This window comes from Parasteatoda tepidariorum, chromosome 1 (genome assembly GCF_982258835.1).
Source record: "Parasteatoda tepidariorum strain Cologne lab strain chromosome 1, Ptep-v5.0, whole genome shotgun sequence".
NCBI classification, from domain to species: domain Eukaryota; kingdom Metazoa; phylum Arthropoda; class Arachnida; order Araneae; family Theridiidae; genus Parasteatoda; species Parasteatoda tepidariorum.
Window position 1 is genome coordinate 27,868,477 of NC_141755.1, and position 25,126 is coordinate 27,893,602.

General features: G+C 29.0%; 1 protein-coding gene across 1 annotated transcript in view; it reads right to left on the reverse strand.

Annotated features, from left to right (window-relative positions):
• LOC107436524 (uncharacterized) overlaps window positions 1-14,322 on the reverse strand; it is a 119,037-nt gene extending 104,715 nt beyond the window's left edge. The window contains exon 1 of the mRNA XM_087160830.1: window positions 14,306-14,322. Within this exon, the coding sequence (XP_087016956.1) occupies window positions 14,306-14,307 (2 nt within the window). The 5' untranslated portion in view covers window positions 14,308-14,322. The remainder of the gene's footprint in view (window positions 1-14,305) is intronic.
• Window positions 14,323-25,126: the final 10,804 nt, after the last annotated feature.

A 25,126-nucleotide genomic window follows, 5' to 3' on the forward strand; every position in this document is an offset into this window, starting at 1 on the left:
CCGAAGACGCGTGAAGGCTGGATAAAATGTTTTTTTTTCTTCTCATCAAAAACAGAACAAGGCTGTCCCTTTCATCACACAATGCACATCTGTTTTTCATTCCCCCATAACATTTTTGTTTTTGTTTTTCACGCAGCTACTTTAATTAACAATGTATGAAAAAGGCTTAGTAATCCATATGGACAACAGAACTGCACAACATGCATAATTAAACAAAGGGAAAAAATGCTAACTTGTTGGTCATGAATTAATTAAATCAGTAACGCTTTCAAAAAATTATGAAAATTACTTTTGAAAGAAATTAAATATTTTTTTCCCATCAAATTTCACTTTAATCCGATTAGGACTATGATCATACAAACGTAATCGCGAGAAGAAAAAAACCAACAACAACGTAATTTTGATAATAAAACTAAAATATATGGCATTTAAACCATTCATTTGGTAAATTTTCCACTGGCATGGTTTACCGGAAATTCTGGTTTTCAAAATTCTTACTACATTTAGTAAAAATGCAAAACTGAAAAGTAAATTTAACTGACTAAATGGTTTTTATACCATGATCTAAGGTTTCATGATAAAATTACCAAATTTTACCACCATTACTGCCAAACATCACAGTAATAAAACAATATCTTCGGTAAAAAGTGCCGAGCATTTTGATGTTTCCACAGAGCCAAAAATACAGTAAATTTTACCATATTCTGGTAGTTTTGATCTTACTTTTTTTTTCAGTGTGAAAGGGTTAAAAAAAGTTGGACAATCTGTTGCGGGATGATCTATTCATTTTGAAAATATATTGGGGGAAAATAAAAATAATTTAATAAAAATATATTTCTTCTTTTTAAGTGTTGATTATATATTTAAGTACCCCAGATATCAGAGCCGTGACGGCCACAGAGGTTAAAGCACTGAGCTGTCATTGTGTAGGACCGGGGTTCTATCTCCCGTGGCGGCTCGAAACCTACGGCTAATCTTAAATCGCTTAATTTATAATGAATTATAAAACACACAAATAGTTTTATTTATTTTCTGCTCAGTTAAATGTGTAAAATAAAATGTATATGAAACGAAATTATTCTGTAAAGTTCCAACGAAAAATAAGTCTTACAATAGCAAAAGTAATTGCAATACTCTGATTTTTAATAATAAAGTGAAAAGGTGATGGAAAAAAATTCTGTTAGATTTTATATTCTTTTAAACTGCGAATCTATATAAGCAAATGGTTTAGGTTCCTTTATGTAAAATTAATGTTTTCTTACTAACCCTCTGATAATGTGATTCGAGAAAAAAGAAACGGTGTATAGGGGAAAAATATTCTCCCAAAATTGGCCCATTTGCGAAACTGGCAGGAGGTACTAATGTCAAATTAATGAGAAAACTTTGCATTTATATAAGAAATATAATAAAATGAGATTTCAAATCTAGCCCAATTTTTTATCGATTGCTTTATAATAATTTGTTCATCAGAAAATATCTTTATGCCAAATACTGTAAGAAAGTGGGAAAAGTAATAATTTTTTTTAAAAATGTTTTAATAAAGAGTTCGAAATCTTTTTTTTTTAAATTAAAATTTTAAAACACTTTTGTCGTAAAAACTAAGAATGATTAAAAAAACGTTTAGACTAAAAATTGTATTAAGTGTGCTAAATTTATATCTTAACATATCTATTGTAAGCTGTTTTAACTTTGGTGCATCATCCATAAAATCAATTTTTCCATAGAATATTCTACCGTAATTTTTACAGTAATCTTTATTTGATTAGAGTGATTCAAAAGTATTGACACACCGAGTGCCGGCACTTTTCACTGTAATATGATCCGGAATTTTTTGCAGTGTAAAGAAATTAAAAAAATCTATTTAAATTAAAATTATCTTGCACATTTAGAAATTTTAGTGCGTATTGAACCAAAATATGGTTCAAATATGCTTGCAACGTTGGTGAACAAGTTTGGTGCAAAGCTGAATTACATTATACTATTTCTAAAATTTGATTACATTATACTATGGTTTAAATGGAACAGAAACAAGATTAAATTGAACACCCTATAAATGTTATAGTGATTCGAATTTGCACAGTATTATGATTTAAGGTACCCATAATATGGTTCAACGTTGAAACAATCGTTAAGAATTTTTATGATTTCAATTTTTAAACTTTTATGATTTGAATATTTACATTTTTGAATTTTCATGATTTCAATTCTTAAGATTTTAATTTATGGAATTTATTTATTTCAATTTTTATGAGTATACTAACAGCATTAGAAAAAAAATTCTTATTAAATGAAAGAAAAAAGAGAAAATTACAAAGGCACCGATTTAAATAATTTTCCCCAATACAATAACAAACTTTTATTCCCATCGTAATTTAAATATAATTTCATCACACACAGAATACAGTTATTTATCGTAGACATAACTCAAGCAAATGTGGCGTCCTTGAGGATTGTAACGGTACCTACATCCAGCGTAGGTTCGAACATACTTTAAATAGGATGTAAAGAAATTTATTATCCATTTATTATCAGTACCGGTGATTTGTTATCAGACATCCTGAATGATTAATTTTTCCGCATTATTGGTACTTCGAATAAAATGCATATTGATATTTCTAGCCGCAAAAGAGGATGTCAATTTGGGAATAACCATATTTTCTACGCTTTATATGTGTTTAAAAAAAGATAACTAAAAATATGATTTTAATAAAGCAATGAAGTTATTTTTTAACTAATAAAAATAACAATTATTTTTTTTAATTTTTTAATATTATTAGAAATAATAATTTTCTTTTATTACGTGAATTTAATTAAGTTATTACTGAGAATTGAATCATTAAAATTTCTCACAATGCAGACATTTAAAGATAACATTAATGCTTATCTTAGGAATCATGCTGATATCCATGTTCAGGAACTAATTTATCATAAGGACGGAGCGACCCGAGCCTAGGGCCCACTGAATTACAAATTATGAGTTAAAAGAAAATTGAAATGAATATAAACTTAAATTTACTAATATATATCATAATTTAGTTAAGCGATAAATAAGTTAAAAGTTTTTTTTTAATAAACAACATATTTGGTTTAAATTTTCGACCAATGGGACTCCGGCAGTTTTATATATATTACCATATCAACCATATCAACAGCCTTTGGATTTTTAAATCAAGCCCTGCCTATGCTGCCCAGTTGGTTCATTGCGAATCTAGAGTAACATTGGTAAATACTATTTCAAGATATCCCTAGGAAAAACATGTCTTCAAAAAAGAACTTGGGCCACTAATATGTAAAGGATAAATGCGGCTACATGTATACAAGAAAATACGTACATTTCATGGTTCAAAGTAACCAATTACGCAAAATTTACCAAACATATTTTTACGAAAGTAACAACATGGTGATGGGAAAATAAAATTATACCAAAATACGTTTATTTGATACGCCAAAATTAGAACTGGTTTAAGCGAGGTTGGCAATTCCGGAAAATCCACGTACCAATGATCAAAATACAACAACTTTATCAATACACCTACTCGTTAAAACGTTAGTTCTAAGCCATGAATGGAACTACCTTATATGCCGCATCTTAGTAGGTTCAAAGAACTTTTTGATCTATTACTACGAAATGGAAACTAATAATACGCATCAAGATTTCCTAACTTAGAAGTGGCATCAAAAGGAAAACAAATGACGTGGTTAAATGACGTAGATCAGGCCTACTCTTTGAACAAAACAAATCACCTACATTTTTTTTCTTCAAACTTCACGTTCTCCTTCGCAAATTTAAGAATGATAAATTGAAGTTCGCTTAAAAATAAAAAAATAAAAATATTTAAGTCATCAGAACAAAGTTTTGCTTTTATCAACGTAGGAGTTGCAAGTTGAGTTGGCGTGTGTAAAAATAAAAATCGTCAGGATGTTCTTCGGTCGAAATTAAGTTGGGGTCGTTATCTCTGGAACGATTGAAAGGGAGTGTCCACAATATGGGTCAAATCTCAGTAATACAACGGAAATGAAGAATAGACACGTGACCTAAAGTCAAAAAAACATATGATATTGTTCCAGAATAAGCAGTGCCGTTCTTTTTCTAGAAAGATGTCATACGAATTCGTTCCTAAAATACAGATAAGAAAAAAAAAGGATAAAAAAGAAGGAAAAATGAGAAAAAGTTTATTTTTAAAAAATATTTAAAAGGACATTTTTATTTATAAAAAAACATGAAGACAACAGTCACGATCGTTTGGTGGGTCGTAAGACCTTTAAAGTCACCCATATACATTTAGCGAACTAACAATCACAGTCATCTGTTTCAAAAAATCTCGGAGGGAAAAACATCACTGGGAAATAGCTATAAATAATAATTTCCAGCTAAGTATATTTTCAAAGTCGTATATATATATACACACACACATATTATCTACCAATAAGTATTTGGACACGTGTGATTGAAAAGAAAAACAAACTTTATTCATAATCAATAGTTGGTAGAGCCTTCATGAGAGGCAATTACAGCGTGAATCCTCCGGGGCATACTTTCCACAAATCCTTGTGTGACGGCTAGTGGTATTTTCTTCCACTCGGCTAGGAGAAAACATGTAAGTCCCTTCACCGATTTTGGACGATTAGTACACCCCTTAATTCAGCGATCCAACTCGTCCCAGAGGTTCTCGATAGGATTCAGGTCTGGGCTCTGGTCAGGCCAATCCATTCGATTAACACCATTGGCATCATACCAAGCCTTGGTGACCCTCGCAACATAACAGCTGGCATTGTCGTCCTGGAATTAACATGGATCCACCCCGTAAAACTGCCACAACGTAGGAAGCACATTGTTGTCATCCAAAAGAGTGCAGTAGGCACCTTGCATGGCACTAATGCCGATGTTGTTCCCTGCACGATATATACCGGGGGAGGGCGTGACGTATCTCAGGACCGCAGATATATTGATTTGCATAGGTGTCCAAATACTTATTGGTAGATAGTGTATTATAATTATTATATTATAACCGATTATTATACTATAACAGCCAACCCAATTCTGAGTTTACGACTATCAATGTTCAACTCCGTTGTTTCGTAATTTTGAACCAATTAGAAGACAAGGGAACTTCAGGATTATGCTTAGGGACAAATTAGTTTTTGTGGATGACTTTTTGATTTAATTAACCCGCTTTTGCGTTACATGAAAAGGAAAACCACGAAAAACCCCTACGGTTAGCCTGACGGTTCAGGAACTCTAACCCACAATCCGTCTACCACTGAGGATTTTTAATGTCAGCTCTGTGGTCGGAGTGAGCTGGGAGTAGGATTCGTATCAACCAGACAAGACATTCGTATTAAAAAAAAATTTAGAAAAAACTCCACATCATACGTTTAACGGTTAAATTTACAACCACAGTACGTAAATTTACAACCACAGTACGTACACGCTAGGACAAAAACCGTAGCCCTTTTTTCAACACTTTAAAAATGAAACACTACTTTTTTACATGGTTTACCATCTAACTGGGAACTCTTAAATACTTATATTTAACTAGTATATTATAAAATTATTAATTTTATAATATTTTTTTTAATTTTATTTCCCATGAGCTGCACAATCAGTCTTTCCGATGAGCAGATCTAGTGCGTTCTCCAGAAGTGGTATCCACTCTTTCAGGACCACCACAATGGGTGAGATACCGTTGGCCATGTTAATTTGGACGTCTAATTTCTGCCACACTAGATGGTAGCCCTTGACTCTATTTGGATGCTAAAGTGAACTAGCAATTTTTTTTTTTTAATTTTGCCGGAAATGCCGAGAGCAAATGAGGCACTCCAGGGTTTGAATTGAATTGAATTGAATGTAAGTTTTAATGGCGCAAGGTCCAGAGGAGGCACTCCAGGGATCTTTTACATGCCGCATAATCATACGACATGACCGCTGAGGATTTTCTGCATCCCGAAAAGCCGGTGACTGGGCCGGGGATCGAACCCACAGACTTGGGCTCAGAAGACCGATGATAAACCAACTGCACCACCCAGCCACATTTTATAATATACTAGTTTAATTTTATAATATACCATTATTAATTTTTTTATTACTTCCAGTTTCTTTTTCGAGATTTGTCATTTATCGAAATTTGACAAGCTCTTAAAACTACACATAAAAATAGAGCACAAGACGTGGAAATTTGTAAATAAAGAAATAAAATATCTATAAATGAATGTGTTGCCCACAACTTCCGCAGTTAAACACCACACATTTGCCACACACACATATTTGTGTGTGGGTGGGCATACCGAACGAAATCAGTCAAGCGGAAAACTGCGGTTTTTCCGACACTTCAATTTAAATACCACTTTCACCTTCAATCATTTTTAGACACAACTTTCCCATTCATTGCACCATTTAATTTACACATTTTCGAATGATTGAAGTAGAAAAAAAATAAATTCAAATTAAGAAATTAACAGCTGCGATCGTTTTTCAGAAATATTAAAAATGAATTTTGAACATTCAGAAATGAGTAAGTACTTTGACATTTTGAACATTCAGAAATGAGTAAGTACTTTGACATTTTGAACATTCAGAAATGAGTAAGTACTTTGACATTTTGAACATTTAGACATTTTGAAATGAGAAAAAATAAATTAAAATTAAGAAGAATTTGAATTTAGAAATGAGAAAAAATTAGAAATGAGAAGAATTTAGAAATGAAAAAAAAATAAACTCAAATAAACCTTGGCGAACAGCATCCTTTGGCCAAGAAATAAACATTTAGACATTTTGAACATTTAGAAATGAGAAAAAATAAACTCAAATTAAGAACTTAACAGCTACGATCGTTTTTCAGAAATATTAAAAATGAATTTTGAACATTCAGAAATGAGTAAGCATTTTGACATTTTGAACATTTAGACATTTTGAAATGAGAAAAAATAAATTAAAATTAAGAAGAATTTGAATTTAGAAATGAGAAAAAATTAGAAATGAGAAAAAATAAACTCAAATAAACCTTGGCCAAGAAATAAACATTTAGACATTTTGAACATTTAGACATTTAGAAATGAGAAAAAATAAACTCAAATTAAGAACTTAACAGCTACGATCGTTTTTCAGAAATAAAAAAAATGAATTTTGAACATTCAGAAATGAGTTTATGGCAATAACAAAGTTTAAAAAAAAGAAAGAAAGAAAAGAAAAAACTAATAGAAAAAGCATGAACTAAGTACTTTTACGCACAGGTGTCAAGAATAATCAAAAATTAATAAACAGTTGCGTTGGCACACACATAATTTCTCCCAAAAAAAAATAATAATAAACTGAACTCGATCCAAATTTTCTTTTTATAATCATTTTTCTAGATCGCAATTTTCATAATGTATGAAATTCAATTAGGCAAAAAGGATTACTAATTTAAAGTACGTTAACTAACACGTGAGGGACTTTTCAAAAATATCACAATTTCATAAATAGAAATTCCTCGGAGAGCGTCTCCATATTACGATAATTAGAATTAAAAACACAGAGGAATTGTTAGCTAATGATGCATAGGGGTAAAGAGTATTTTTTTAATATTTAAATATAACCACGATTTCATTCTCCTTCATTTTAATAAATTTTTGACCAAAGAAACAGAAAATAAATTAATGTATTAATTCGTTTGTTTAAATGATTTTAATAGAATTTTTTTAAATAACGTTTGTTCCTTCATGTTTTATCAGAACCTCGAAATGTTTGTTAATGCATATTAAGTTCCCTAACAAATGAATATAACATACTATATTACATTCTAGGACTCAATCTTAATGTTTCGAGGCGATGATCTCAAATATGCTAATTAAATAGTGCAGATGATATTTTAAGTTACGAAATCAGACAGAAAAATATATTTTCTCTGAATAAACGTAGCTTTTTTTCGACGTATTATAATATGTATGCATATAAGACATATATTTGTATACATATAATATATATATATACATTTACGAATAATACTTAGACAATGCGGGGGGAAAAAATTTGATTAACTTTTGATTTAATGATCAGATCTTTACGTTCTACGTTTCAATCTTTATGGTCCGAGGGTGTGACCTCAAATATGCTAATTAATTAGTTCAAACGATATTTTAAGTTACGAAATCGAACACTTAAAATTACTTTCTCTGAATAAACATACCTTTTACTGGTATACACACATACAAATAATTTGCTTGATAAATTACGATAGAATAAAAAATAATATAAAAATCTTTAAAACTTTGTTTAATCGCAAATTAATATGTTTAATATCGATTTTCCTAAAATTGTTTATTCTATTTTATTTGATAGATGGCGAAAAATACATAAAAATTGACGTAGTAGTACATCAAAGTCTTTTTGATCCAATCAAAGATAATGCAAGGCAATGCATTATTCAAGATGAATTCTTTTCTTTATCAACATCGAAAAGGCATTTTGATCTGCTAGAAAACTTAAGTCAGATAAACAATATTTTATCAGAGGTTACAAAGCTATTTCAAAAATCTGTCACGAAAAGATATTCCTTTCCTTAAGTGGAATTATATTTCATCCTTAAATCTTTTCTCAAGGCTGACTACATTAGAATATTTCAGATAAAATATTCCTATAAGTGACGCACAAGTGACAGAGTAAGCTGAATAAATAATTAGAGTTGTTTATGCAAATAAAACTCTTGTCCCTTAATATTAATTGCGTAATGGTATTGTATAATGTTTAAAAATAGAAAAACTCAATATTCAAATTTTCTAAATAAAATACAAAAATGCGAATGAAAGTAATAATAAATATATTTCCTATGGAAATTTTCCTACATATTACAGAGATTTCCTTCTAGTGTGTCTTAATACAGCAGTTGCCAAAAAGGGTTCCGGTTCCGTGATAGTGTCAAAAGGGTTCCAAAAGTTAGGACTTTTTATTAATCAATTATGATTTTTCAAAATCGTTAATTAGATTTATATCCAACCATATTACATAATTTATTAAATATTTCGGCTTTTTCTTACGAAATTAAGTAAACGTTAATGAACAGAGAAAAAACAAAAAATAAAAATATTTATATTTAATATAATAACAATGCTAATGCTTTGAATAAATAATGAAAAAAAAATTATTTACAACTTATAAAAAATAAAAAACTGAATTAACATTTTGCACTAAACTTAATGGTTTTTAATGAAATTTATCGACAGAGAAGTAAGTTACACTAAAACTTATATCCATTTTCATTGTTCGACCTTTTTCGTTTACATTTCAACGAAAACCATAATTCGGCTTATTTATTTTCAGATTATACATAAGCCAAAAGTGAGTTCAGACCAAGGCCACGCTCCAAACCAGTGTGTTTAACCGTCTGACGTAAAACCTAAATTTTAAGACTGGTAAGGAAAAAAAAAAGGATGCGATTAAATAATTTCCTAATTCACATTTAATATCCTTCAAATTATTAATAGTTTTTCGTTGATTAATATTTTGACAATGGACTTTATAAAGTCTAGGGGTTCCGCCAAAAGAAGCTTGATCATTCTTGTGGTAAAATAGTCGAAAAAACTTGAAAACCTCTGTTGTAAGCATAGAAAAATTCTGCATTGAATTCAGAGGTAACAAAAGTGTTTTACAACTTCTTTTTTCCAGTTTTGCTCGACTTACAAACTATTTCTGTATAATGATGTGCAACCAAAAGAGCGGTTCGGTTTTTGTGACGGTTTTTGAGATTTTTGCTGTTGACTAAACTAAGACATATTTTTCGGTAACTTTTAATTCCCCAACAATGGATTGTAAGTTGCATAAAATTTGAGAGCTTATTTTCCAAGTCTTTCTTAAGAAAAAAAATTAAAGTTCTTTTCAATATATTTGTTATAAGAAATATGAATGCAAAACAATTATAAAAGTGCAATTAGCATGTCTGTTACATTAAATATGAATAGGAAATATAAAGCTGTTGTATAAATATTGTCTTTCTATATCTCGTACTACTATATTTTAAAGAAAGATTTCGTGATTTTTCTTCTAGCATTTCAACGGCAGTTTTTTTTTTAAATTCTTGTTTAAATTATTAAAAACTTTTATAATTTTGCGGAACAGTTGAAATTTTTTTAAAACTTTTGACTTCAATTTTAAAATTATTGTTATTTTTAAGAAAATAGTATAGTATTCGCACAGCTTTTCAAAACAAATTATTAATGGTCTTCTTTTTTTTAAATCCACGAAATGACTAGAATGCGCGAAAACTGTTCAAAATGTGAGATTTTGTTTTTAATTTTAGTTTTTGACTTACATTTTTAACAGAAATTTGCACTATTCTGAAGTTTTCAAAATTAATAATGCATAACACCTCATTTACTCGAGGACTGAAAACAGGCATCTGAAAGTAGTCTTCCTAGGTCACAAGCCTGAAAAAAGATTTATCAAATTTATATCATTCCTGCAGTTCTGAACTCCATCTTTCAGTGTTAGGCGAAACATTATCATGTGACGTAAGGAGCCAATCATTACGTGCCTGATTAACTGTCAAACTCTTTGTTGTCTTAACCCGACAATACTTGCCAGAAGGGTACAATATTTTGAACCGAAATCGTGCGCATTTTTATAAAAAAATAATATTCCATAGAATTAAAGAGAAATATATGAATTAGACCTTAAACTTGGTTGTATTTTAATTTAAAACTGTGTTTGTTTCACAAAATATATAAATTTCTTGTACGGCTCATTTGAGGAAAAACGGTATTCATAAAAGATTTAATAAAAAAAAAAAAAAAAAAAAAAAAACTGGAATATAAATGTAGTAGAAAATAAATGAATAAAAAAAGGAGAAAATGAAATCGTCTGCTTAACTTAACAATCATTTTATAAAGATAATAGTTTCATGTTAGAACATTCATAATGCGTTTATCGTTCACAATGCGTTACACTATATCACAAAAATGCCAGCAAACATTCTAGTAAAATGCTCTAAAAATATTAAAAAAAGTAAAGTTGCTTCAATTTACAACAATCCGTTCTTTACAATCTCTTGAATGAATATTTTCAACAGACTACTTTAATTTTAAGAATGCATCATTGAGCTCTGTAGTTGTACTAAGCTAGAAAAAATTTATTCTTAGCAAATCTTCAGCAAACGATTTTTCCAATTCATTTATCTGCCTGAGTAAAGTACAGGATGGAATAAAACTAAGTACGAATATATAGATTTACTCTTTTATTTTACTCTAGATTTCAGGAAAAGCCGAGGTCGTATGAATAATTCAGCATTTTCCTTTTTTCTTTGTTCTCCCACATTTTTCTCCAGTTTTTTCCCCGTTCTTATTCAACTTCTTCCATTAGATTGAAGAGGAATGGTAAACGCTTTGCATAATTTTTCTTCCAAAGAATGCTGGACTTAAAACCTTATGCAGAGCAAGGTAAATGTAATTACCCGAAAGTGCCCCGGGCATTATTATATTCCAACAACCTTTCCCTCGTTGTTTCACAAACACTAGAGGATGTTAAAAGTAAAAGAATAAGTAATATCATAAACCCGATTTCCGGTTTTGTGAAATTGCACTGTGCTGGTATATTTTCCAAAAGAAATATTGACCAAGGTTTTCTTCTCGTGTGAAGAGTTCTGTTTGATTTTTTGTTGTTGCAGTTTTAAAATCTGCGAAAGTTTATTATTTTTTCTCTTTGAGTCGACGTTAATAAAAATTTTAGAACTCTTATAACATATTAGTTGAAGTTGAATTTCATGCAAGAAAAACATTTTAGCGTCTGTTTTTAATGCTTAAATGTAACATTAGTTTAGGACAACCAGTATGTATCTTATCGAAAAAATTTATAAAAATTAATGTTTTTCTTTGAATTTTTTTTTCTTTTTTTTTTTTTTTTGTTGAAATTATTGTTTTTTTTTTTTTTTCTAAATTTATGAAAACTGTTAAAGGAGTTTTTCTTCGTTGAAGTTCACAAATTACGTGGTTCTTTTTAAGATTTTGTCGTCATAAGTAATGATGCAGCTTAGTAAAATTGAAATTGCGAGGTCGTGTTAAAATGTACAGGGAATAGAATGGAATAATAAAAAATAATAATAACAGGCGGGTTGTTCCAGAGTTGATGAGTAAGGGAGAATACGACGACGAAATGAAATTTGATATGGGGGATGATTTGAACGGAAATCCTCTCTTCGAATGTATTTTTCAGAAGGAAACTTATTTTCACGGCCACTCTTATTTGTTCTCTGACGGGTGACATAATACCAGCTGTCATTTTATTTCTTTAAGTTATCGTTAAATGTTGGAACGCTCCGAACGTGCCTTTGTTTTCCATTTGATTGGCGTTTTATGTCAATATTTTAACGATCACAGTTTGCGGTTTCGAATAATACGTAGTAAGTTACAAACGTGTTCATTCTTTTTGCAATAGGTTACGTAACATTTCTTTTAATATGAGCGGAAATTACTGTGGAATAGTTAGAGAAATAAAACTTCTTATTTATCGAAAATTCAATTCTATCTGATTATTCACAGGCATGAACTTAGCTTGTAAAAATTATTCCAATTTCATCAACACTAGTTTAGATTCATTTCAAAACTTTTTTTTTTGTCAATGTAAAGATGACTTAAAATTAAAATTTGACAGAAAAGAATTTTTTTGTTAAAAAAATAATAATAAAATAAAAACGAATTTGCTTAGTTTTAGTTGCTTACTGAAAAATTATTTGATGCTGCTTTTCAGTTTGCAGGTTCTTAAAGTTACAGAAATATTTTGTTTAAAACAATATGCAACGTTCAAAGACCAAGAATGTTGAGAGAAAATTAAAAATTGTTTGTTATTTGTAAACATTTTATTAATGAAGCGTCATTAAGTATTTTATATAGCCATTGCAGATTAAAATACAATTTAAAAAATTTTATTATTCATTAGTTTAAATTATTGTACTTGTTATTCAAAATGTTGAAAAGAAACATTTTTTTAATCTTATTTTCATCTTGAATGCAGTTGTTCAACATGTTTTGATTCTGGGGGATAGGGAACGCTGATATCATCGTGGCATCTCGATAGTTGATAAAATGCTTCAAGTTTGAAGATCGGTGATCAGTTCGTTAAAAAGAGCAGATAATGGATAAAAAAAAAAGTGTAGATTAAAAAAATGTGTCCTAGAGCAGATTACTTTTAAAATCAAAACAATTTCGCGATTTCAAAGAAAGGAAAATTCATGCCACTCCCAAAAACACTTAATGCTGAAAGTAAAAGCTAAGCCTAACCTTAGGAGTGGAAATATTGCTAACAGGTATGTGCCAGTGATCTGCCTACTTAAATATGCATATCTCTGATCTACTATCGGTATAACTAAATTTCTAACTTCGAGATATTCCAGTGAAAAGAAAATAAACATATATTTTTGAAGTAAAGATTCCCGAAATTATAAACTAAACGAAGGAAAATATATACAGGGTTATTCATAATTCCCTCCGGGGTTTCGAAGCGTTATTGTAAAAAAACGAAAACGAACATGGCAAGAAAGAACATATGAAATTATTCCGAAAGTATTCAAGTTTTAATTTAAGCAGTTGCCGGTAGATGGCAGTAACATGTACCACTGAAGCCAGTTGTAGTAAACATTTAAGTAAACATAAGGTTATAGTAAACAAAGGGAATTATGAATAACCCTGCATACATAAAAACCTAGTAGAACACCGAAGTCAAGCATCACTGGCTGCGGTCAGTAAACAGGTGGGTGACCACTTAGATCAGTCTGCGTAGGAACCGAGGGTTCACGGTATCAGGCTTCGCTAAGCTGTTCTACCGTAAAGTGCTCGACTTCGAGCTCAGGCCATCGGGCTACCAAAGCAAGGGAGCCATCACCTCTGGAGAGGATCAAAATTGCGATGGCATCATCCTCCGGGATGTTTCCCAGACCGTCACCAATAGCCCATTATGCAGACGTAAAACCTACCAACCTACCTCTCACCCGAACCAATTAATGTAACCTATGTATATCATATTTATTTCTGTGGATTAATTAAATTACAGTTTCTACGAATTCATGTTGTAAAAAGTTAGGGGAGATTTCCGTATCGTGATCTGAGGTGGAATGATCCACAAGTCTTGGAAACTTCCGGGCAGTGGCCAAACATCACAGAAAGGAACCAACTAGAAAGGCATAACTCGTAGCCATCTCCGGGCAAACATCTACATGTTTTTTTAAAAAATTTTTGCAAGTTTAAAATCTATTTGGCACCTTGGCGATTGTAGTTGGCGCGACAGATCACGATACGGAAATATCCCTAAGTTATTTTACAACACAGAAAGTTAACAACTACTTACATTATCGATGAAATTTTTCAATCGCATTCAATATTGCTGTAATAAAAGAATCCTTAAATCGCACACAAATTCAAATAACATTTTTAAAATTATGCATTTCTAAAATAAAATAAAAAATAAGAAAACTTTCTTTGTATTTATTGATACCCCAACGTTCCATGTTGTTCCCAGACTCAGTATTTAAGAGATTTTATATTATTCTTAGATATGACTCTTAAAAAGTCGTTTTTCATCCCCAGCATCCTCATTAATAGATGATATCATTTCAAGCGGAAAATATACATCTTGCGCCATCTAGTGAGCAAAGCACAAATTCAGTAACCGAAGTAGAAAACTCAAATAATAAAGTGTCTGTTTTTTCTTCTTTTTTTTCGCGGGATTCAATGCCAAGGCAATTATTTCATGTTTATTTAGATAGTAAGACTGTAGTTAGGATATCTTGTTCCGCTTTGATTGCAAGTCATTTATTTTATATTTTATTAGTAATAATATTGATTTACGCTTTTTATTTCTTTCGATTGAGGTTATAACAACTTGCGATATGTCACACAACGGTGTCATTTCTTTTTTAATAATACCGGATTTGCTAAAATACATCCACAGAGAAGGAATTAAGAGTTTAGAATTGATTTAATCCTACTTATTTATGGACAGCAAGGTTGATATGTATCTGGAAAAAGATTAGGAGAAAAATAATAGTGACTGGTTTTAAGAACATTTCTATTTTCTTTTCAGGAAAAGTAACAATTTGTGACTAATACTTTTTTTTAGTATTGTAACTTTTATATTCAATAGTAAAGCGCTTTTTGTGCATAATTCTATGTTATATTTGTTAATAAATAGTGCTAACCTTGAATAGTTAACTTGAAATTGTGACAGCACTATCCTGGGATAGGATGACACTGTCACAAGCAGTAATGATTTTATTTATTATTGATTCGAATTATTGTAGCTAATTAAAAATAATGACTTTATAATGAATTTAATGTGTAGATGAGAATTTCCTCGAAGCTTATTTTAAAGAAACAACCACCTCAATTGAATTAAAAAAAAAAAAAAAAGAACTCTTAAAAATCATCAATTTCGAGTTCAACATCATCTTATTGACTCAAAAAATTATTTTATTAAATTTATATAATTACTTGAGTTGAACATGCGATCTATATAGCGAACGTATGAATCTACATGTTCAACTCTAGCTTTAAACGTAACTCAGAAGGTAAGGGAACTACTAGACAAATCTAACTCGCTTTTGTGAAATACTCGCATTTGCATTAAAAAATCTTTTCACAGCTAACCCGTAGTCTCTGGTCGATTCTAACTGTTAAATGTAAACGATTTTACCAACCTTAGGCGAGAATTAGGGAAAAAGAAGAGATATATGTTCTATAAGTCTAAATTTAATTGCGACGCATATTCTTGCCAATATTCAAAATATTTACACAAAATTGGTAAAAATATCTCAATAAATTATCGGTAAAACTGGTACTTGGGAAATATTATCGATCACTGCGCGTTTGGATGAATGTATTTCTAAAAATTTTGTTAAGCTTAAGAAAAACTTTCAGAAAAACATCCTGTTATTTCAGCAATCTTAAAAGATTAAATTGCGGATGGTTTTATTTATTTTATCAATATTTAATCACTTTGACAACAATAATCGATGAAAATCCGGAAATCCGAGAGCTGTAGGCGTAATAAATGGTAAATGTCCAGGGTTTGGCAAGATAAACACATAACTTTCGATTTGATGGATAGCTTATGAGCAGAGATCACAGACTGTGCGACACATTTTCCGAAACGATCCATCATTTTAGTCTTTCTCGCTTTCAATTCATTTACTCGTTGCCATTCGCCCATGAAAAATTTTTCCTCAAAATTAATGATTATCGTTTTGAACCAGTAGTAAATTTTTTTTTATATAAGAGCGCGCATTGCAATAGAACATATATCTTTTTTTACGAGTTAAATTTAAAATATGTTTAAAAAAAATTATGTAGAATTAAAATTCAAAAAATCACTCTGGTAATGAGAACAGTAATGATTAGCGTCACACTTCGCTAAAAAAAAAATTATCGTTCTAATTTTTAAAAAAAGTGACTATTTTTATTTTAGCACTAACAGGCTCTCACAGAAACCTCTATCCTGATCTCGATCCTGATTGGTTGATGAAACGGGACATTTTTTTTACGTTAACAATTGTTCTTTCCATTCTATTTCGAGCAAGCAAAGCCCGTCAAGTATCAATTCTCTTAAGTGACACATTCTATATCCTTTCACAAATATTTCAATTCTTTCACCATATATTTCTTACTTAACACAGTGACAGGCACGAAGCCATGTAGAACATAAACAAACTAATTACGCATCGAAGTTGCCAGGTACACAAAACAAAAATATATCAAGGTTATGATAAAATATATAAATAAATAATAAATCTAAGTTGAGTAAAAGACGCAGACAAAAAAGAATTATATTTCAGTTAATTCGATGCGCGATTCGACGCTGTATTTAATTAATTTCGCGTTAATTAACATTCAAATTTATGGGAGAAACAAAGCTCAACTTTAATGATCAGCTGGCGTTGACATCATAGGTCACATGTGTGGGTATCTGTGATCTTCTTCTTGAAGTGCAAGTACCCAATTGTTGTATTAGATAATGTGAAAAGTACATTTCCTTCAAAAAATATGAGAACTGTAATTATTTCCTATTCTATGAGATTTTACCATTTTCTTATATTTTGAAGCAAATAAATTTTTCATATTATCAAGTGTATCTTTCCGGTTCAGTGTCTTGGGACTATTCATATCAATAATTGTTTTATTATTAAAACTTACTTAAATTTAAAGATAAAAATAGCTTTCACTGTTTCACTAAATGGTTTAAAAAATCTTTCTGTTTACAAAATTAGCTAACACTGAACTGCATTCCTGTTAACCGAAATATTTTTATTTGGAGCGATAATTAAAAAGAAACAAAGCATAGGAAAGTTATAATGACCAAAGGGAAAGTAAAAAAATCGTTATTAAGTTTTAGTAACAGGAGAACAGACTAAAATGATTTTGTATTAACTAATTACAATTCATGTATCAGAAAGAAAGAAAATTAAACCACACTAATAGGTTTACAAAATACAGCTTATTTCTTCAATGGAGAAAAAACTAGATCATATCAATATAACTATAAAAAAAATCAGTTTAAAATAATTGTATTAAAAATATTTAAATACTGGTAATAAACCGTATCAAAAAATTTTATTATACATTAAATTTAGAAGACCTCAAATCAAAAATACGAAATCAGTTATATTAAGGCTAATATCTTCTAACATTAACTAATTCAAGTAAGTTTTAACACTTAATGCTTTCAATAAGACATTAAAATTATTTTCCAATTTTTCACAACTAACGAAATAAAAACTGTTTCTACCAACAATGGGCCATCATAATAGTGTTCTGATATGCCAAATTAAAAAATAGGGTTTGTAAAAGAACACAGTCTTCAAATGCGCTTTTATAGAATCGTTTTCTAATTTTCTTTGTAACACTTGGAAAAGAGCACCATCTTTAACATAAATGGCACCATTTGGAATTGTCTTGTAAATTTTTATTTTAACTTTAATTGCTGAATAAAATAAGGCCAATATCAAGAAATTTTATAGCGTAACTTATTATTATAGAAGAGCAACAGTTTATAAATAAATGGTGCTTTCTCATAATTGTTTTTTAATTTCTGTTTTTGAATAAAATAAGATTTATAAAGGCACTTTTGGATGGGAAATTAATCTTCGGGTGTATTTAGGAAATTGTACGAAATACTAAAACTAATTCTATTAAATTTCTTTTAGAAACTAAATAGTGTTTTTCTTTAGTTTACCTTTAGAAAATATCATTTGTTCAAGTTTAACAAAGCAATTCAATATTCGAGTTCGATAGCATATCTATTTATAAGCAATGCAAACATAATAATCAGAACAAGGAACATCTTATTTTGGAATATATTTAAACCAGTTTCAAGGTTAATCAACGGTTGGCGAGAAGTTAAATATATAATGCGAGATAATTGTTTATCTAGTATTTATCATTAACTCATGCTCCATATATAGCTGTACTCGATTTGAAAAGTCATTTTATGAACAAGGTTAAAATAGAAAACAGATTCTGTTTGAAAGTTGTTCAGTATTTTTGTAGAAAATGCGTTTCAAGTCAATTATTTCTGTTTAAAAAAAATTAACGAATAAGCTGAAATGTTTGAGAGAGATTTAAAATTTTGAGAATGTTTTAATTTAAAACAGCAAAGAAAAACGCTAAAACTGTATAAAAATACTGCTAAAAATGATCTAAAATATTTTTAACCAATTTCGAAATATTAATACTCCGTTCCTTCTTTAGTGTTTCGAGAAAAAAATTTAAAAAGCTTTTTTTTTTTTTTTTTTTTTTTTAGTTTATAAAACTTTGATTAAGAATCACAGTACCATTCAGATTTCTACAAATTATTTAACAGATTCTTACCAAAGAGCCAGAAAAGCGGCAAATTTTACCATACTCAGGTAGTTTTAACCATTTTTTCCCCCTCAGTGTAACTATGAAAAAAAGTCACAAAATGCCAATATTTAAATGCTAATAATTTTTTTTTGTGAAAATAAAAACCGTTCGTGATCTAATTACTTATTGTCTAAAAAGTTACTCTAACATAGATTGCTAACAGACATTGCTTGGACTCATGAAAATTTGCAAAAATTGAGAATTAATAAATGATTTTAATAATTATGATCTTAAGTTGAAAAATCTCGTCTAGTTAGAGATTTTTTTAAAAAAAGTTTGATACTTTCATTTATACATTTAAACTATTCTTTGCTTTGATCGTTGCGTCGATATGATTGCATACAAAACTTAAAGTTATATCGTTGTTTCGATTTTAAGGCACTTAAACGTTAGTGCTTTTTTTATTATTATCCTTAAAGGAAAACCTTATGATTAAAGTTACATAATTTAAAAGAATTTCGTAGTTTTGGATGAATAAAATTAAAGAGTAAGAAAAAAATAATAATGTGTGTGAGGGGCAATTATGCTTTTTCGCTTAAAAATATTGAAAGCGAAACAACGAACTATATTTGGTATGAATTGCCTTAATTCGCCATCCAAAACATTAGATGAAAATGAGAATTTATGGAAACCACAAGAACATTCAAAATAAAAAATAAATCAAGCATATTTTCTTATGTCATATATTTTCTAAGTCACAAAGCTGGAGTCAAGTTAAGAAAATAACATTTTGGGCCCATAGTCCAGTAAAATTAAAATTTCTCGTCCCAAAAATTAATATCAAGACTTTTTTTTCATTAAAAGCTCATTTTTTTCCTTATAAATAATACCTCAAAATTCTCCAACTCTCTCCTTTTTTACAGGGAAATAGGGGAGAATTGAATTTCTTCTAGACAAGCAAGTGAGGCTAGTTTAGAAATTATAAGGGTATTAAGTACAAAAAGTGCAGATTTGTATTTGTATTTATTTATTCATCTTATTTATCTATATAAACAAGTGAGACATTGTTACTTTTTTTTTTTAAGCTGATACGTATGAAAGAGACATTGTTACTTTTTTTTTTTTAAGCTGATACGTATGAAACTATACAGTCAATAGAATCAGTAGTTTAAAAATTTTCATGTATAAAAAGTACTATGTTTGGCATGATTTATGTACACTATTTACTTTGCTATCTAGAAGCTATCTGGACTTATGACATACATTGTAGCGAAATCAGATCAACTTACAAGGACGGGAATTTTTCAAGAATGATTTAAGAATGTTTTCACAGAAAGATTGCCAGATTACAAAATATGAAAACAAAAGCGCAAATTGAGTGTAACAAGAGAGTTTTAAAGTGTCGTTCTTACTGCATTGCTGAAGTGATTTGTTATTCTGTGCATTGATTTGTTAGTTACCAAGGATGGGCCCGAAATGGATGTGCGCAAGGTAATATTATACTGGATAATTTTAAAAATTGACCATAAAAAGTTTTAGAAAATAGATGTTTATTTAAGAAAAAATATAAAATAGAAAAGAGAAACATAAATTGCCTGTTTTTCAAATAGAAAAATTACATAAATTATCAAAGAAAAAAATTTTAATAGATAATTTTAACACGGATTTGCCCGAAATGGATCTGCACATGGAAAAATTAACAAAGAAAAAAATTTTAGTAGATAATTTTAACCACGGATTTGCCCGAAATGGATTTACACATGGAAAAATTGTATAAATTAATAAAGAAATTTTTAGCAAACAATTTTACCCATGGATTTGCCCGAAATGGATTTGCACATGGAAAAATTGTATAGATTAACAAAGGAAATTATTTAGTAAAGGAATTTTCAGTAAATAATTTTAGCCACGGATTTGGCCAAAATGGATTTGCACATGGAAAAATTATACAAATTAACAAAGAAACTATTTAGTAAATAATTTTGGCAATGGATTTTCCCGAAATGGATTTGCACATGGGAAAATTATAAAATTAACAACAAAAAAAAATGTTTAGTAAATATATCAACAAAAATATACGCTTAATTCAATGATTTTATATAAAATTTTATTACTTTAGTTGGGTATCCATTGTTGAAACTCATTGTTTTTCTCTCTCTCTCTCTCTCTCTCTCTCTCTATATATATATATATATATATATATATATATATATATATATATATATATATATATATATATATATATATATATATATATATATATATATATATATAAATTACTGGACTAACATTATGGAACTCTTTAGTATGATAATACATCATTCACCTGATTATACAATTATTTAAATCAGGCGTGAAGGATATTGAATGACTGAATTTCGAGAACATACAGGATGACTTCAGTCAGATGTTATCCGTTCGCCTTTTTTCATTTTCTATTTATTTAATTTTTTTTTCCTTTCCATTATTCTCCCTTTTATGCGTTTTCAGACGTTTCCCTCCATTAACTACATCAGATTGTGTGTACAACATCTGCCGACACGCTCTTGAAAAAAAAAAAAGACAAAAAAACTTTCATAGCTTTTTTAGCCGATTCAGCGGTTCTTTATTTAAACAGGCCAAGAGAAAAATAGCACGCTGAATCTCGAATCCGAACAAAATTGTACTGCGGAAAATCCCAAATTTTGCATAAATCAGTGTTTCCAATTCAATAAAATTTAATACAACCAGGGTGATTTTTTTTCTGTTCCCGAAATTCACATATTTAAAAATTCGGAATAAAAATTAAAACAATCTTTTAAAAGAATTTGCTTATAAACGAAAACAACAAAAAAACTCTGATAAATTCGTACCGGTGACTTACTCAATTATTTTGAAGTTTTAGATATTTCATTGTATTAAATTAACACAATATGGAATCGCAATGAGCTTTTTGAAGAAAAAAAATTTCACTAGTTGTATTATAAAACTCTAGGAGGATTTTACTTTAAAAGATGTAAGGGAAGATAGCTGACTTTTAACAATAAAAACGACAATTGTTAAAATCAATTTGTTGTCTAAAATTATTTTTAAAAAAATAATTAAATAAAAATAAGATGCTTGCTTACAGAGAAGATTTTTTATACAGTATTTAAAAAATAACTGTATTTAAAAAATAACTGTTTTAACAAAAATGGCTAGTTTCAGTGCAGCAATCAGGACAAAATTCAAATCTAGTGGATTTTAAATTACATTAAGCTTTAATAAATTTACCAATAAACAGGTAAATTTTATTTTAAATCAAAAGTTGTAAAAAAATGCATATTTGACTTAAAAATCATTAAAAAAAATCAAAATTTCAGAAAAATTATAAAAAGAAATTTCTTTTACAGAATTGCTTATATCTACATTAATGTATGACCATGGACATTTTTGTCGCTTCTATCATTACAGTGTGGACCCTATTAGTTTCATTGATTGGTTTTATTGATCCATCAAATTAGATGGCTCTCTTCAGTTCATCAAGTTAATAAAATTTGGTATGGTTGCGATTCATTACAGTGTAATAAATAAGAAATGGTTTATATAATGAAAATATCCCTGATTTAAAATGTTTGTTTGGATTGATTATCATTGTTATTCATTAATGTGATGTTCAATAGTATCTTTGTAGAAAGAAAAAAAAACTGTGAAGTTCGAAGGTGGAAAAAATAAAGATTTGCGCACCTCACTAAACATACGACTGGATATAAGATCTGAAAAAGTAACTTCTTATGATAAAAAATATGTGCAAGGTACAACTTTAAGAACGATGACGAAGAAAACAGTGCGGCTGCTGATTACCATGGCTCTGAGTAACTTACGCAGTCGTTGAAATTTTCGGCTGGCGAGTTTTTCCACTAGCTGAAAATGTTCTTTTCTACGCTTCAACAATTCGCATTTCCTGAAATTGAAGAATTTTACGCATATCTTCACAAAAGGCAAATTTCTCCGCCTTCTTTTTTTTTTTCCGAAGGATAAAAAAAAAAAAAAAAAAAAAAAAAAAAAACACCTTCTCGCATGGAAATTGTAGTCACGTAGAAAAAAATTATATTATTTGTCAGGCCTGATTGTAAGAATCGAAAAGTCGTCTGCATTCCTTACAAAATTTATTGTAAACATAAGAGGTTATTAAACTTTCCGACATAATGCAAACAAATATTCCATCTACGTTGTAAAGAATCTAATTAACTTCAGATCAATGTATATTTTAAGAAAGTTTTAAAAGATAAGAAAAGATAAGTAGACGTTGTGGTGCAGAAATATTTTACTATATCTTAAATAAGTAGAGAATAAATGTTAAGTTATTTTAGGATATTTCTACATGAGTAGTTCAGATGCGGCTACTCATTTGCAGACCAGACTGCATCAAAAAAAAAAAAAAAAAAATAGTTAAATATATCATATTTTCGATCAATTTCAAATTATTATTATTGATAATATTTATTAAATTTCGAAAACATGTGATTTATAAGACCTATTAAACTATCGCAAGTGAATTAAACTTTCAATTTATAAAGAAAATTAAATATTTCATATGTAATAATTTAGAAATATTGTACTTATTCTTAAAAAAAATTATTAGTTGTTATGGATTATTTCAATTGTATGAAAAGCAAGTTAATTTATAATATGAAAACGTTTTACAACAAAAGTTTCTTTATAAGACATTAAAAAACCAGTGTTTCGTATTAACTTTAAAACTATTGCAATGAATTAAACTTTTAATTTAAGAAAGAAATTAATTATTTTATTATAAATAATTAGGAAGTATTGGAATTATTACTAGATAAATTAATTAGGTATCTGTTATTTCAATTTCATTTAATATATATATATATATATATATATATATATATATATATATATATATATATATATATATATATATATATATATATATATATATATATATATATATATATATATATATATATATATAGTTAGGATAAGAGAACGAATTTTGAGGAACGTTTCGTTAAGCGTTGAATTAGGGGAAAAGAACTTAAAGAAAAAGCATCGAAAATAAAATCGGAAAAAAAGAGTGCCGGAAAAAAAGTACTACTTTTAAAATTTAATAATTATTTTGATTCAGACGGTCATTAAAAATTCTTGTATTTTAATAAAAAAGTTTTCTAAAAATTAATTTCATTCGAACAATTTTTTTTTACATTACAATACATTTTTATTACATTAAATTAGGGTTCAAAGGCAGGAATAAAATCGAACGTTAAATTTCGTTCTTTTTTTTTTTCTCCAGTGCTCTTTTTTCCATCCACTGACGTTTTAAATATTCACTAAAAGAGCTTAAAGCTCAATCCCTCCTTATCTCAATTATAATACTTTGCGGTCACACCTGCAGTGAACATTCAATCATATAGTATAAACACCTACTTTAAACAAAAACAATTTCAATCTATAAACGAAAATTTAATTCGAGTTACCCTATCAAAAAACTACGGTGAAAAAGAGTTCTTACATTAAAAGCTACTAAGTTCACTTTTGTTACATTCTCTAATAGCCTCCTCAGCGAATGTACTTTATGGATAATTCAAGAACACTAATATTAGATTACCGAAGAACAACATATCGTGTTTTGTTAAACGAAAACCTCCATAATCGATTTACCTTTCAAAACCTGATATATGAATAATTAAAATTACTCTCCTGCACGCGTGACTTCGACATAAATATTACAATTTCCGAAAAATAATAAAAATATATATAAAACCTAAAAAAAAAATGACAATAATAAATTATTTTTAATGACACGAATCGTATTACTGAAAGAGGAGAAAGCAGTGTATTTCATCATCCTTGAAATCATCCCTCATCAATTTCAACGTGATTGATTGTTTGATGTTACAAGGCAACAAAAATGATTTTTTTTCTATCCACCTTCGATTATAAAAATTAGCTTTAGAACCAGGAAGTAAAAAAAAGCCCCGGACTGTTTCATAAAATATTGATTTGTAATATCATATTAACAGCTATTAAATGCGTTCGGAAAAAAGAAAGTAATTCCACAATGGCGTGAAAAGAGCAATCTTTTTGTGTTCTCTTAAAACTGGCGCAATCTACTTTATGACAATCGCTTTCAGACTTACGCTTCCATACTTTTTTTTTTACCATCTATAGCATAGTGACCGATAAAGAGCGGGTAATGGAAAGTACTTTTTCTTCATGCCAAGATAATCTTTGGCTACCATCATGCGTGTAGCGAAACGAAATTATTTATTTCCCTCGGGTACAGTTTGCAACTTATGAATGGAGACACGAAAGGAGACTTAACTTTTTGGTTAAAATTTGCAACAGA